Source organism: Pseudorca crassidens, chromosome 6 (genome assembly GCF_039906515.1).
Source record: "Pseudorca crassidens isolate mPseCra1 chromosome 6, mPseCra1.hap1, whole genome shotgun sequence".
Classification (NCBI taxonomy): domain Eukaryota; kingdom Metazoa; phylum Chordata; class Mammalia; order Artiodactyla; family Delphinidae; genus Pseudorca; species Pseudorca crassidens.
In genome coordinates this window covers 71,358,799-71,372,541 of record NC_090301.1, presented here as the reverse complement: position 1 = coordinate 71,372,541, position 13,743 = coordinate 71,358,799, and the positions used below count along the sequence as shown (strand labels likewise).

Genomic DNA, 13,743 nt, shown 5'->3' with positions numbered 1-13,743 from the left:
CAGAACCTAGTAATTTCTTCTATTTTCCAAGTCTAAAGTATTTAAGTCTCAACTACCATATCTAACCAAGAAGGTATAATATTGCTTAGAAAAACTTCCACAGGGGTTTTACATACCTCATCTGGAGGACACATTTTATCAGATCTTGTATCATTCAATTTTTCTCCCTTTTTCTTACATACATATTTAAGTTTCTCTTCACATGATTGGACCTTCCACTGACCTAGCTTTTAAAAAACAGAAAATAATTTTTCCCACAAGAGAAATTATTTGCCACATATTTAGAATTGAACTCTTATCTTAAATCAAGATAGTTTCTTCCCACAACTATCAGGGAGGGAGAGGGGGAGGAGGGGAAGGAGGAAAGGGAGGGGGAGAAAATGAATATAAATGAATGATTAAATCTGAGAACATACTCCTAGAAAATGCTACCCAACAAACCTGGAAGCCTGTTACTTCAGCATCACCTCAAGGTCACAGTGGGGATGAATTTCATTTTCTTATAAGTGTGACAATAAAACCACCAAAGGACACTATACAGAAGTTGAAGAGAGAAGAACCCAGCCCACAGAGTTGCCAGAGTTCTAGTCTTCTTCCATATGACACAGCCAGTTTGTCCACAGGTTAAAAAACTTTGGAGCGACGATTAGCCAGGACATGGAAGCAACCTAAGTGTCCATCGACAGATGAATGGATAAAGAAGATGTGGCATATATATACAATGGAATATTACTCAGCCATAAAAAGAAACGAAACTGAGTTATTTGTAGTGAGGTGGATGGACCTAGAGACTGTCATACAGAGTGAAGTAAGTCAGAAGGAGAAAAACAAATACCGTATGCTAACACATATATATGGAATCTAAAAAAAATGTTTCTGAAGAACCTAGGGGCAGGACAGGAATAAAGATGCAGATGTAGAGAATGGACTTGAGGACACAGGGAGAGGGAGGGGTAAGCTGGGATGAAGTGAGAGAGTGGCATGGACATATACACACTACCAAATGTGAAATAGATAGCTAGTGGGAAGCAGCCGCATAGCACAGGGAGATCAGCTTGGTGCTTTGTGACCACCTAAGGGGTGAGAGAGGGAGGGTGGGAGGGAGGGAGACGCAAGAGGGAGGAGATATGGGGATATACGTATATGTATAGCTGATTCACTTTGTTATAAAGCAGAAACTAACACACCATTGTAAAGCAATTATACTCCAATAAAGATGTTAAAAGAACAAACAAACAAACAAAAACTTTGGGGCAGGTCACCTAATCTCCCCGTCTGAGTTTCCTCATATGTAAGAAGATGATGATGATTAGAATAGCTACTCCCTAAGAATTTTAGAATCAAAAGTTTCTGCCAACTCTACTTCAGTCTAGACGTCAAAGTTCTATCTTTCAAATATGCTCCTTAACATTGATTTTGCTTAAGTCACTCTGCTTTCTTTGAATTAAATTTTAGTAAGTCAATTGTGATGCGGGTCAGTTTTGAACGTTGGAAGCTGTCTAGATAAGCCAGCAGTTCACTCTGGCCTATGGGACCTCATTTCTATCTTTGATACTCTTTTAAAGATATCCTGTGTACCCTTTTAAATAGAGCATTAAATGGGACACCCTTCTAAATTCAGCTTTACACCTTTCTAAAAACATCTTTACTATTGAAACACTTCTAAATAGCCCTGCCATTTATGGCTTCCACTTAAGTCTCTCTAGAAGTCGGAGTGACACGACTGGCCTCCCAAACAATTAGGAGTCCACAGGAAAGTGCTACAAACAAAAATATAGAGATACGTATGTCCTTTCGGCTCAATAGTTTATTTTGGACTCTTCTGAAAGTCCAAAGCATGCTCAGTAAACATTTATGCATTCTATAGGAGTAAGACAGTCTCTGAACCAAGTCAGACCTAATTTTTTAACAACACTAGTTTTTCAGTTCTCAAAGTTGGCTTACTTTGATCTGAACATGAGAAGATGGGGTTTTCCAGGTCAAATTGTGGCTACCTGCTAAATATCACACTGGTGGTACTGAGAGAAAGCAGCTTCTCAGAAGCAATCTGGCACAAGGATCTGAGCTCTAAAGGGATTCTCTTGATCTGTTTCACACCAGAGAAGATACTCTCAGACAGGAATTGGATTGCTTCTTTAGTAATTGCTTTATTTACCTTTTCTCAGCAGCTACTGGAAAGACAGTCTACAGTGTTTTTACCTTTTATTTTCTTTCCCAGCTTAAACACAAATATCCCAACCAAAGTCATCTTATTATTATTATTAGATTTTCAGGTATAACAATAAGGATATAAATAAACTTGAGGAGGTTTCCTACCTTTCCTAAATAGGAAACACAGTTGGGAGTCTTATTGTAGGGAACATGTGGCTCATTCTCATCCCAATAAGTCAGAGTAACTTCAGTACCATCTGACCACTGAAATAGAGTTGGTGTATTTATGTTCCTAAGGCCTGTCCATACTTCTTCTTTGGCATCTAAAAGAAAAATGTTTTATTTGTTTGGTTACTCAATTACATTCTTCAATATATACAATATGCTACTGAGTTTTACATTCTGATATGGGGTGTTAGGAGCCTTGACGGTATTTTTTTTCTTTTAAAATTTTAATTCAGTAAATGGTACTCTTAATTAACCTGTAAAAGTATTGATAAGTTAGGCAGGCCCGATGATGAGGGCTTTTCAGGTCACTTATACAGGTAGGGCACACAGGTGGAACAGCTGTACTATGACCTGTAGGCTGGATGTTCCTGATACCTGGTTTAGATAAACCTTGCTTTATGAGAAATAATGAAACCCTACAAATACAGTCATAGATATTCCAATTAGAATAAGGATATTGTCCATCACGGCCATGGAATGACTATACTGCCTTCCCAGGTAAAACAACTGGCACCATGCTGGCACAGAATAGGTATCTAGTACTTACTATTACTATGGGTGAATCCTAGGAGGAGGTCTTAATACTGGCTCTCTAGTGTTTCGTTCTTCATTTTTCAGCTTTCAAATAATTATAAAAGTGAAACAATCATCACTTAAGTGTTGGGAGTAATTTAAACAGCATTTAGCTTATGAGAAGAGGGAAATGATTCAATCGATGGTTGTACTGTCAGGTTGGTAGCTGCTAGCTACATGCGGCTATTCAAAACTGTAAATCAATTAAAATGAAATGAAAGTAAAAATTCAGTCCTCCAGTCGCCCTAGCTACATTTCAAGGGCTCAAAAGCCACAAGTGGCTGGTGGCTACTGAATTGGACAGCACAGATTACAGAATGGTTCCATCACTGCAGAAAATTCTATTAGACCATGCTGATGTACAGGATCAAACTGTAAGCTTTTCTTTCTTGCTAAGAATCTGAAAACAGGGATACTTTAAAATGTTTTAAACCTCTCAAAGAGGATATCTTAAAAACTTACCCCCATTATGGAGTTTTGTGACAATCAGCTCCACATCTGCTAAAGAATGAATGCTGATGAGGTCACTGCTGAAGGTTTTGCATTTCATATGTGCCTTATCCCAGGAATCACTTTCATTTACCAGCAGATAGCAGAATCCATTATTTGGCAGCCAGTCTGCTGCATCACAGCGGGTATCTGAGTATGTCCAAACATCTGGAGGAAAAGAAGCTATTTATATTCCAGTAAAGACACATCTATTTTGAATCAATATTTAAATTCCTGAATATTGAATTGCAAATTCTTCTTTCTTGAATCATAAGACTTCTGGAAAACTGGAGAATGCGATGTCAGATGGTACAGCGACATGCATTTTTGTGGTGCCTAATGTATACATAACATCATAAGAGTGACTGCAGGGATTCAGATAATAACGTGACTTTAAAGGGATACAAATGTGCTACATGGCTGGCCACAGACTATTTAAAGAGGGATTGCCCTTAGTCCTAGTAGACAGAAGAAAAGTGTGGGGTAAGCCAGTTGTTGACAAATCTCTTCCTGGGTATGGGATTTGTGAGGTTCCCCTCCAGTCTCTGACTTTGAGAGATTATGAAGTTGAGCCTCCTTTTCATGTATGGTCAGCTTAGCAAAGGAATGTGCATTAATGCTCACTGTTGAACAGAGAACAGGCAGAGATTTAAGGAACATAATAAAACATTTATTCACTTCACACCCAAGAAATGGCATCACTGGAGGAAAAGGGCATCTCTGGACCTCTTCTTTCCTCCCCTCTGCTAGTCTTACAGTCCATGGAATGAGGGACTCTTTGTTTTGACTATAATAAAACTCACTCAAGTGATGGTCAAGAAAGCTTAGAGAAAAAGAGCAAGGTATAAACCATACAAAATACTTCTACCTACCCCTCTTAAAAGAACTAGAAAACAGTTTGGCTTTTCAGGCTTCATGGATTTGGACCACTCGGAATGTTTGTTATAAGAAAACATAGCATCTTAAAAATGTGGACAGTTTGAGTTTTACTAAACGATAAAATTCAGGTTCAGCTTCTCACACTTGTAAAATAACTCAATTAGCTTTAAGGTCCTGAAATAGCACTTATTATTATGATATTTTACAATTATAATAAAAGAACAGAGGGAAAAACACCCATAATTGAACTTGAAATAATTATTTTCATATTCTAGTCTTTGTCTCTATGAATACATATTTTTACAAGATTAAAATGATAGGTAGGCATATGATTTTGTTCTGCTTTTTTTTTTTTTTTTTTTTGCGGTACGCGGGCCTCTCACTGTTGTGGCCTCTGCTGTTGTGGAGCACAGGCTCCAGGCGCGCAGGCTCAGCGGCCATGGCTCACGGGCCCAGCCGCTCCGCGGCATGTGGGATCTTCCCGGACCGGGCACGAACCCGTGTCCCCTGCATCGGCAGGCGGACTCTCAACCACTGTGCCACCAGGGAAGCCCCTTGTTCCGCTTTTTGTATTTTCCTGCTGGCACAGTTATTTTAATAAATGCATACTGTTCAATCATGTGGAAGCATCTTGATTTACTTAACAATTGATACTACAGGATATTTATTTGATCTATCATTAGTCATCCTGGTTTATTTTCATTTGTGCTGTTTTTTCTGCTATGCCTTTTATCGTATGGACTAAATTTGGTTTGAATCAACTTGGAAGATAAATGTTCATTTTCCCCTATTATTTTTTAAACTTAAAATATAGCTTTATGCTCCTATTTGGATGATAAGAAATTTTATGCTTTATTCTCTTCCCCCAACATTCCTTAAAGCAAGACATTTTAAAACCTCCTCTTCTCCTCCCAGTTTTAAGTATTAGTTTTTCTTATTCAGTGAGGATTTAATCAAATACCAGGTATACGGTGGGCGCTGTGAAAGACAGTAGGGTATTTCTCTTCTCCATTCTTTCAAAGACTTTTCTTTCAAACTTTTAAACTTTTCTGCAGCTCAGAAGTTGCAGCTGTCCTGTGTCTCTCTTATCCCCGAACTCCCTGGAAACCCCCCCCCCGTGTACATATTTTGTCCATCTGCACCCCTCCTTTCTACCTGACTTAGCAACACAAAGAACTAGTCTGGCAAAAAAGGAGAGAGAGGTGGGCAAAGAAGGGGTGGGCATTGTGGGGAAGGGGGTGGGAACATTCCCGTGTCCATATCATTTTTTACTTCCCACGGAGGTAGGTAATATGTAAGACCTGGCCTTAAAGCAGTGGCCCTCAAACTTGAGTGTGTATCAGAATCACCTGGAAGGCTTTTTAAAACCCAGATTGCTGGTTCCCACCCTCAGAGTTCCTGATTCAGTAAATCTGGGGTAGGTCCTGAAAATTTGCATTTCTTACAGGTACAGGTGAAGCTGATGCTCTTGGTCTGGGGAAACCACTCTGCTCTAGAGAAAGAAGAGCCACCTGTGAACAGAAATATATTTCCTATCTAGAATATCTCTGCCTTCTCATGGGCATATACCAAACCAAAGCTTTACTCATGTGGAGTTGATAATATCTAACCACAGGTTCAAAACCAAATACTCCCCTGCACTGGCAGTATCAGGTGAAGGAAAGGGGAAAACAGGTATCTGAAATGGATTCACTTGACTTCACAAAACTGTAATTGTGGCATCTCTTTGTTGGAGGAAGTGAGAAAGGTACCTGTCAACTCCACTGTGTTATTTAACAGTTTCTTGCAGATGTAGGGCAGTTGAGCCTCACAGGAAAAACTCTGCCACAGACCCGAGTCGGCATCCATTCTCGCACAGCTTGATCTGTCAATTATAGGTGCACTCGGCACATCTTGAACAGCAGGATTTTCAAAGAGTTAAAAGAAGAAGGTTGGGGGCAAGGGTGGTGGTTAGAAAAAAATAACTTGTATTCCTAATTTTCTGCTTTTAGGGGGACTCATAAAATAGTTAAAACTTTCAACTAAATTGAAATGTTTAAGCTGCAATGGACAATCATGTGCTTACCTATGTCTTCTTAAATACAGGATATGGTGGGGGGGGCAGGAATACTCTGATCTGTTGTAGTTAATTTAAAAACCAAAACCAAAAACCAAACCTCTGCCCCAAACCAACTTGCATGTCATATCTTGTGGTCAGTAGCTCTTAATTTGCTACCCTACACAATAAAAATACCGATTTATGATTCTGCCATGCCTTTAAGGCTTTAAGATTAAATTCTCTTTAAAGATTTTATTTACTGAGATAATAGAAAATTTATTTACTACTTATAAAATTCCATTAACTAAAATGCCCCATGTACTGGTATCTTATTGTGCTTAACTTGTTTTTCTTATATGTATGCAGAATATTTTGGTACTGAAGTTAGTGTTAACTTTTACATTCTACATTTGTCAGAAGCCTATGGTTTTATTTTTTAAAAAGGTATCTAAACCTTCTTTCCAGGGGGAAAAAAGGCATTTTGGCTAGTTAGTGAGTTAGGGTTTGTTTATTTAGTATAAAATTTTCTTTAAGGTCTTTTTTTGTGTATTAAAATATAACCATTATGTTGTCAGTACTTGGGTGCTGCAGTGGAAGACACCAAGAGTTTGAGGAACATTTCCATATCAGAGTTAAGCTGCAGATGAAACACAACATGGGTCAGTCATGGACACATCAAGTCCTCTCAGGGACACAGAATGGTTCCTGGGCCACGTAGCGGGGCTCATTCTGCTCCTATCTAAAAATGCAGGGTCACTCTAAAGATTAGGGACAAATGCTCAGTTGCCCATGCTGGGGGTCAACTTGCCTATAATGGTATCACAAGCGTGTAGGAAAAAATATTCTTCTGAGAGGTAACCATAATAAGAGTTGTCAAGGTTTGAAATTTGTACAAGCTCTCAGGGGATGGGAAACTCTTATTTTTTTTGAAGCCTGTGCTCTGTGCATAGTAAGCGGAAGAGGGAGCAATTACCTGGGTCCCAGTTGAGAAAGTTTAATGGCTTGTGGTCTGACCATTCCCAGCCTCTAGCAGAGTACAGCTGATTTAAACCAATCCAGAAAATTCTTGGAATGCCTTCTTTTTCTGTAAGAATTACACATTTTTAAAAAGTGACAAAATTACCTGTTATTATCTAAGTCAGACTTAAGTTTATACTAATAGCAAAAATATCTGAAGGCCTTGATTATGAGGCAGGAACCCTGTAGGAGGCTGTCTATCCAACAAAGGCAGATGATGTGAGAGGCAACAAAACTGCAGTCTATTGAGAAACCCAAAGGCTGCTAAGTTAATTCGCTGCTGCTTTCCCATTAGCTTGTCCAATTCCCTTTCTTCTAGTAAGAACAGAATATTCTCAGAGTAGATGTTTCACTATCTACTTTTAATCCTCTTGTACTGATATAGAAAAAGTAGTTTCCATTACATATCTAAGTTTTGAAGGTCTGATTATATTCCATACTGACAGTTTAAATTCGTTAAGCACATATCATTTGCCAGGTACTAAGGACATAAAAACCAAAACGATAAAGTCCTGCCCTCATGACGAGTTCAATCTAGTAGGACACAGATATGGATCCCCAAATGGTGAAGTGTAACCAGTACTGTTTCAGAAATATGTACTGAGCTAGGCAAGGGATATACAACTCTAGAGTCCAGAGGAGACATTAAGGCTGGAGATACAGAATGGGACACACACACACACACACACACACACACACACACGCAAACACTCGTGTTACAGTTGAGATGCATCATTCAAAGTTATTATTTGACAACTAGATGACATTAGCATAAAAGAAAAAGAGAAGCAGAAATACTTTAAATAGAGAAGCTAAGTGCTGATATGCCACTCAATGTGCACATGCTCACAAGCAATGGATGCAATCATGCTTGTTGTATGGGGCCATGTGTATTAAAAGAGAATGTGCGAACAATTGTAAGGATTTTCACACCACTGTCAAGGAAGTCAACACCATCATTCAAGAACCTGGTAAGACTTTATCGACATCACAAAGAATTTGAAGATATTAAAGGCCAAGTAGAAGAGATAAAGCAACTAATGAAATGGTCTACAGAAGACAAGGATGATGTTGACAAACAGGAAGAGCTAACAGGTTGGAATCTCTATAAATTTGTTGAAATATTCCCAGCAATAAAACACATGATAACAGTTTCTCAATTCCTCCCAGAGAATTCTGTATGATATATTATAGTATTATATATATAATTCATGTATCTTTATATATAAATATAAAATACAATTCTATATTACACAATATATATATTATATAAATATAAATAATTCTTAAAGTATGGATTTTGTTCCATCATACATTTCAGATATATCTGTGTGATTTGCATGCAGAGAACCATATCCATACCTTAAGGGCTCTTTGAGGGTAATTTTGACTATATGTAATTTTTGCCTTACTTTCACACTTTAGAACCCAAATGCCTAAAACAAGTAACTTCACCAGAACTGACACCTGGGAGTGGAGGAGAATCCCTGGGTAAAGCAGAAATAGCACCAGCAAAGACAAAAGCGGCCAAGAGCAGTAACCTGGACACCAACATCCAAGGGATGGGCAGGAGTCTGGGAAGAGGGTGGTAGGACAGAGGCCCAATTATCACTCCAGTGAGGAATAAATGTGAGGTTAAAAGTGAACTGTAGGGGCTTCCCTGGTGGCGCAGTTGTTGAGAGTCCGCCTGCCGATGCAGGGGACACGGGTTTGTGCCCCGGTCCGGAGGATCCCACATGCCGCAGAGCGGCTAGGCCCGTGAGCCATGGCTGCTGAGCCTGTGCGTCCGGAGCCTGTGCTCCGCAGCGGGAGAGGCCACAACAGTGAGAGGCCCGTGTACTGCAAAAAAAAAAAAAAGTGAATTTTAAGGATACACTGTGCTTTCCAGGAGCTTCACTGTGAAAGATAGAGGCAGGGCCTCAGGGTCTAGGGAAAAAATTTTTAATGGTAGAAGTTTAAACAAGTTTATAGCCTACTGGGGAAGAGTTAATAGAGTGAGTGTCGATAAAAGTATAAGAGATAGAAGAAACAGTTGATGTGGATACAATGAGCTTGGAGGAAGTAGTTAACCTTGAACGAGCTGGAGAAATAACAGTATAGATAAATTTGTAAGTGTGAGGGTGACAAACTAAGGGTTCACCTCACTTTTCTCAAGGAGATAGATGATAAGGATACTCTCTCTACTAAGGAAGGAGAAGGTGGATGTTTGGGTAGATGGCTTGAGGAGAATGTTGAAGGGAACTCTGGATTTATCCTTTTCTTTCACCTTGTTAGCATAAGCAAAGGCTGCCAGCACTGGCATAGCAAGACCTTGAGGAATTACTCTAATCTAAATCTTTCTTCATTAGTAAATGTGATTGATTTTCCAGCATTCCTAAAGAAGTCCTGGGAACTATGACATATTGATGGTACTCCAGACTCAACCATACCTTGACATTCAGAATTCCTTTCATTCATCTCTAACCAGGGATACTATAGAGGACCAATCCTTCCCATCTATCCCAAGTTCAATGTCCTCTTTTCCATGAAGACTTTCCAGATATCCCCCAGCAGGAAGTCTGAATAATCCTACTGCTTCCTATGAATAATCCTATTGTTCATCTGCACATGACAAGTACACATTTACAGTGGAATGAAATGATGTTTGGAGGGTGTCAGGCTCTTGTTTACTTCATCACAATGTTCTATTTGTGATCTGTATTGATGATGACTTATTCTTCACTAGAATCATAAGATTTTAAAATTGTGACTGTGTTGGTAAATTCAAATGCTCTTTATGTGTCTCGTGCCAGGTGGGTGTGATAAATTTTAAGGGCCCTGGTTGGGCAGATGCAAAGGGCAGGGATTTCTTATATGGCCTGGACAATTTGGAGCTTGATTTTTCCCTTCCTAGAGTCCAGGCAAGGAAAGCTATGATGCATTTCCTCCAAATGCATCATTAGATTGTTTGGAAGGGCGTTGACCAATTTGAGACTCTATCAATGCCCATCTTTGCCATCAAGAATCAGATGATTGCTAGCGTAAGTTCCTATATCTAATCAAATGGGCGAGTCCAATAAGCTAGATATTCTTGACTGTTCCCAACACCCCTATTCCGACATGACCCTCTATTTCTATTCCTCTTCCCACAATGAGAAACTGCAGGGCCTGATAATGGTCATGCATCTGGGATGAACATCAGAAAGGCCACAGCAAGCAGAGGCCCTGACCTAGGAGTGTTCTAGCCTTGGGTCACTATCAAGGTAGTTCAAAGTGAGCAGCCCCTGAGGCCAGAGATAAATTAGAAAGAATTGAAATGTGTTGTTCCTGCTCTGGGGACTCTCAGTCCTCCTTTGAGCTCTGGGGTTGAATCTGTGGTTACAAGTCCCCGGGAAGGCCAGAGCCATAGGAAATTAGACTCTCAAACAGAATCCAGCGAGGCTGAGGAAACCAAATCCCCCACCGTAGGTCCCTGTATTAGTAAAACAAAATCAAAACAAGCTAATTAGGTGCAGGGCAGGCACAAAAGAGAAAGAAAGTTCTTTTAGACTGCATGGGATTTATCTTCAAGAGAGCTGATTCTGCTTTATTTCTGTCAGCAAATTCCCTAGTCCCACCTAACTACTAGCTGCGAAACCCTGAGGTCCTTTGGGAATAACATTCTCCACTATCTTCTGTGTATGTATAACTCTTATTTCCCTGAGTAGATCAAGCACTTTGATCACAAAATCTCTGATTCACTTTTGTGGGCCCCACTGTTCCTAGTCCACTGTTTAACATGGTAGTTTTCAGGGAAGGGACACAATATTAATAGGGACTTCAAGAAATGTTCCAGATGTTAAAGTACAGCTTTCTTAGGTCTTAGGAAACCGGCAGTCATAATTAGGCATACTGATATCCCTAAAGAACACTCACAGTGAAAGAGAAGCTTGGATCACTAGAAAGGGCTGTACCTCTAAAATTAGTGATATGCAAAAAATGTGGGGAGTGTCTGGCCAGGGATAGGGGAAAACTGGGTCCTTCAACACATTATCTCACTTTTATGTGTTATTAAAGAAAACTGATGCATAAAGGAAGCCTGCAACATTTATTCCTCCAAATGCATCATTAGATTGTTTGGTATGGTGTTGATAGTCACACTTTGACACCTTTTTCCTTCATTGAAGCTATCAGTTTCCAAATGTCAGTATTTTGGGAGACTTAAATGTATTGGTCCTGTCTACTCTCAAAAATTTTTTGGAAGGTTTCAGCGGGGTCTGGAATAGAATTCCATTGCCAAACACTAGCCCATTATGCTTCTCTGACAGATTTCTATTCAAGACGTCTGATTATTTAAGTCCCGAACAACACAGGAAAAGGTTAAAACTATAAGAAAGAGGTCTGAATAAAGCTTAAGCCAAAAAGCATGACAAAAGACCAGCAGACTTTTTTCTGAGGTTACACAGGTTTATAACATTACAGAAGTTTCATGTGCGCAACATTATATTTCAACTTGTGTACACACTACAGCGTGCTCACCACCAAATTTTAGTTTCCATCCATCACTACACAGTTGACCCCTTTTACCCATTTCACCCACTTCTCTCCCTGCTTCCCCTCTGATAACCATTGCTCTGTTCTCAGTATCTATGTGTTTGTTTTTTTTTGGTTTGGGTTGTTCGTTTATTTATTTAAATATTTCACATGAGTGGAACCGTACAGTATTTGTCTTTATCCGTCTGACTAATTTCACTTAACACAATACTCTCAAGTTCTCCCCATGACGTTTTTCACAGGAATAGAACAAAATTTTATATAAACAAGATTTACCTGGAGGCACAAAAGACCCCCAAATAACCAAAGCAATCCTGAGAAAGAAGAACAAAGCTGGAGGTAGCCACTCTCTGATTTCAAATTTTACCACAAAGCCATAGTAATTAAAACAGTAGAGTATTGGCAGGAAAAACAGACATATAGATCAAAAGAACAGAATTGAAAGCCCAGAAATAAAGCCATGAATATATGGACAACTGATTTATAACAAAGGGGCAAAGAACATACAACGGAGGAAGGATAGTCTCTTCAATAAATGGTATTGGGAAAACTGGACAGCCATGTACAAAAGAAAGAAACTAGACCACCATCTTGTACCACACAAAAAAATCAACTCAAAATGGATTGAAGACTTGAATGTAAGACCTAAAACCATAAAATTCCTAAAAGAAAACATAGGCAGTGTGTTCTCTGACACCAGTGTTAGCAATGTTTCTGGATATGTTTCCTTAGGCAAGAGAAACAAAAGCAAAAGTAAATAAACTGGCCTATATAAAACTGAAAGCTTCTGCACAGCAAAGGAAACTATCAACAAAACAAAAAGACAATCTACCAAATGGGAGAAAATATTTGCATGTCATTTATCCTATAACGGTTAATATTAAAAATATACAAAGAACTCATACATTTCAACAGCAAAAAACAAACAACCCAATTGAAAAATGGGCAGACGATCTGAATTGACATTTTTCCAAAGACGACATACAGATGGCCAACATACGTATGAAAAGATGTTCGACATGGCTAGTTATTAGGGAAACTCAAATCAAAACCACAATGAGACATCACCTCATGCCTGTTCGAATGGCTGTTGTCAAAAGGGCAAGAAATAAAAAATGCTGGAGAGGATGTGGAGAAATGGGAACCCTCTTACACTGTTGGTGGGAATGTGAAAGTCCAGTAGACTTTTAATGATGAAAACAAAGAAAAAAAAGATATGTAAGAGGAGTAAGTACTATAGTAAAAAAGCAAGGGCTCTGGAGTTATACACGTTGATATTCAAATCCCAATTCTGGTACTTCATAGCTCTGAGATGTTGGGTATATTATTTCTAAACATCAATTCCCAATCTGTAAGTGGGGATAAAAATACTTGTCTTACGGTGTTGTAATGATGATTAAATTATAGTTGACCCCTGAACAATATGGGTTTGAACTATGCAGGTCCACTTATATGCAGATTTTTTCACTAAATACATACTACAGAACTATACAATCTATGATTGGTTGAATCTACAGATGTGGAACTGAACTCATTTATTCAAGTGTGAAGATTTTTTACTGAGGTGATCTACTCTGACTCAGCCACCTTCTCCACCTTCCTCAAGTTCTCTACCGTTCAATGTTCAAAGAGTTTAATGCTTACCTTTCTTCAAATCCTTTCACCTAGGCTTCAGGTAGCAGTTTAATCTTGCTACCTCACCTCGTTTTCTGAATATTAACCTCTCTTGGTCTCTATCATGAGATGCATTTTCAATAGACAGAATAGGATTACATTCAGTATTTTTTACTTGTGGGCTTTGGTGTTGAAGTTTAAATCCCAAGAAAAGATAAATATATGCAGAAAACAACATACCT

General features: G+C 39.0%; 1 protein-coding gene across 3 annotated transcripts in view; it reads right to left on the bottom strand.

Annotated features, from left to right (window-relative positions):
* LOC137226615 (CD302 antigen) overlaps positions 1–13,743 on the bottom strand; it is a 131,501-nt gene that overhangs the window by 102,734 nt on the left and 15,024 nt on the right. For all 3 annotated transcript variants that reach the window (XM_067741806.1, XM_067741807.1, XM_067741810.1), the window contains exons 5-9: positions 7,332–7,442; positions 6,072–6,212; positions 3,415–3,609; positions 2,317–2,474; positions 117–227 (exon numbers count right to left, since the gene is read on the bottom strand). In XM_067741806.1, the coding sequence (XP_067597907.1) occupies positions 117–227; positions 2,317–2,474; positions 3,415–3,609; positions 6,072–6,212; positions 7,332–7,442 (716 nt within the window). The remainder of the gene's footprint in view (positions 1–116; positions 228–2,316; positions 2,475–3,414; positions 3,610–6,071; positions 6,213–7,331; positions 7,443–13,743) is intronic.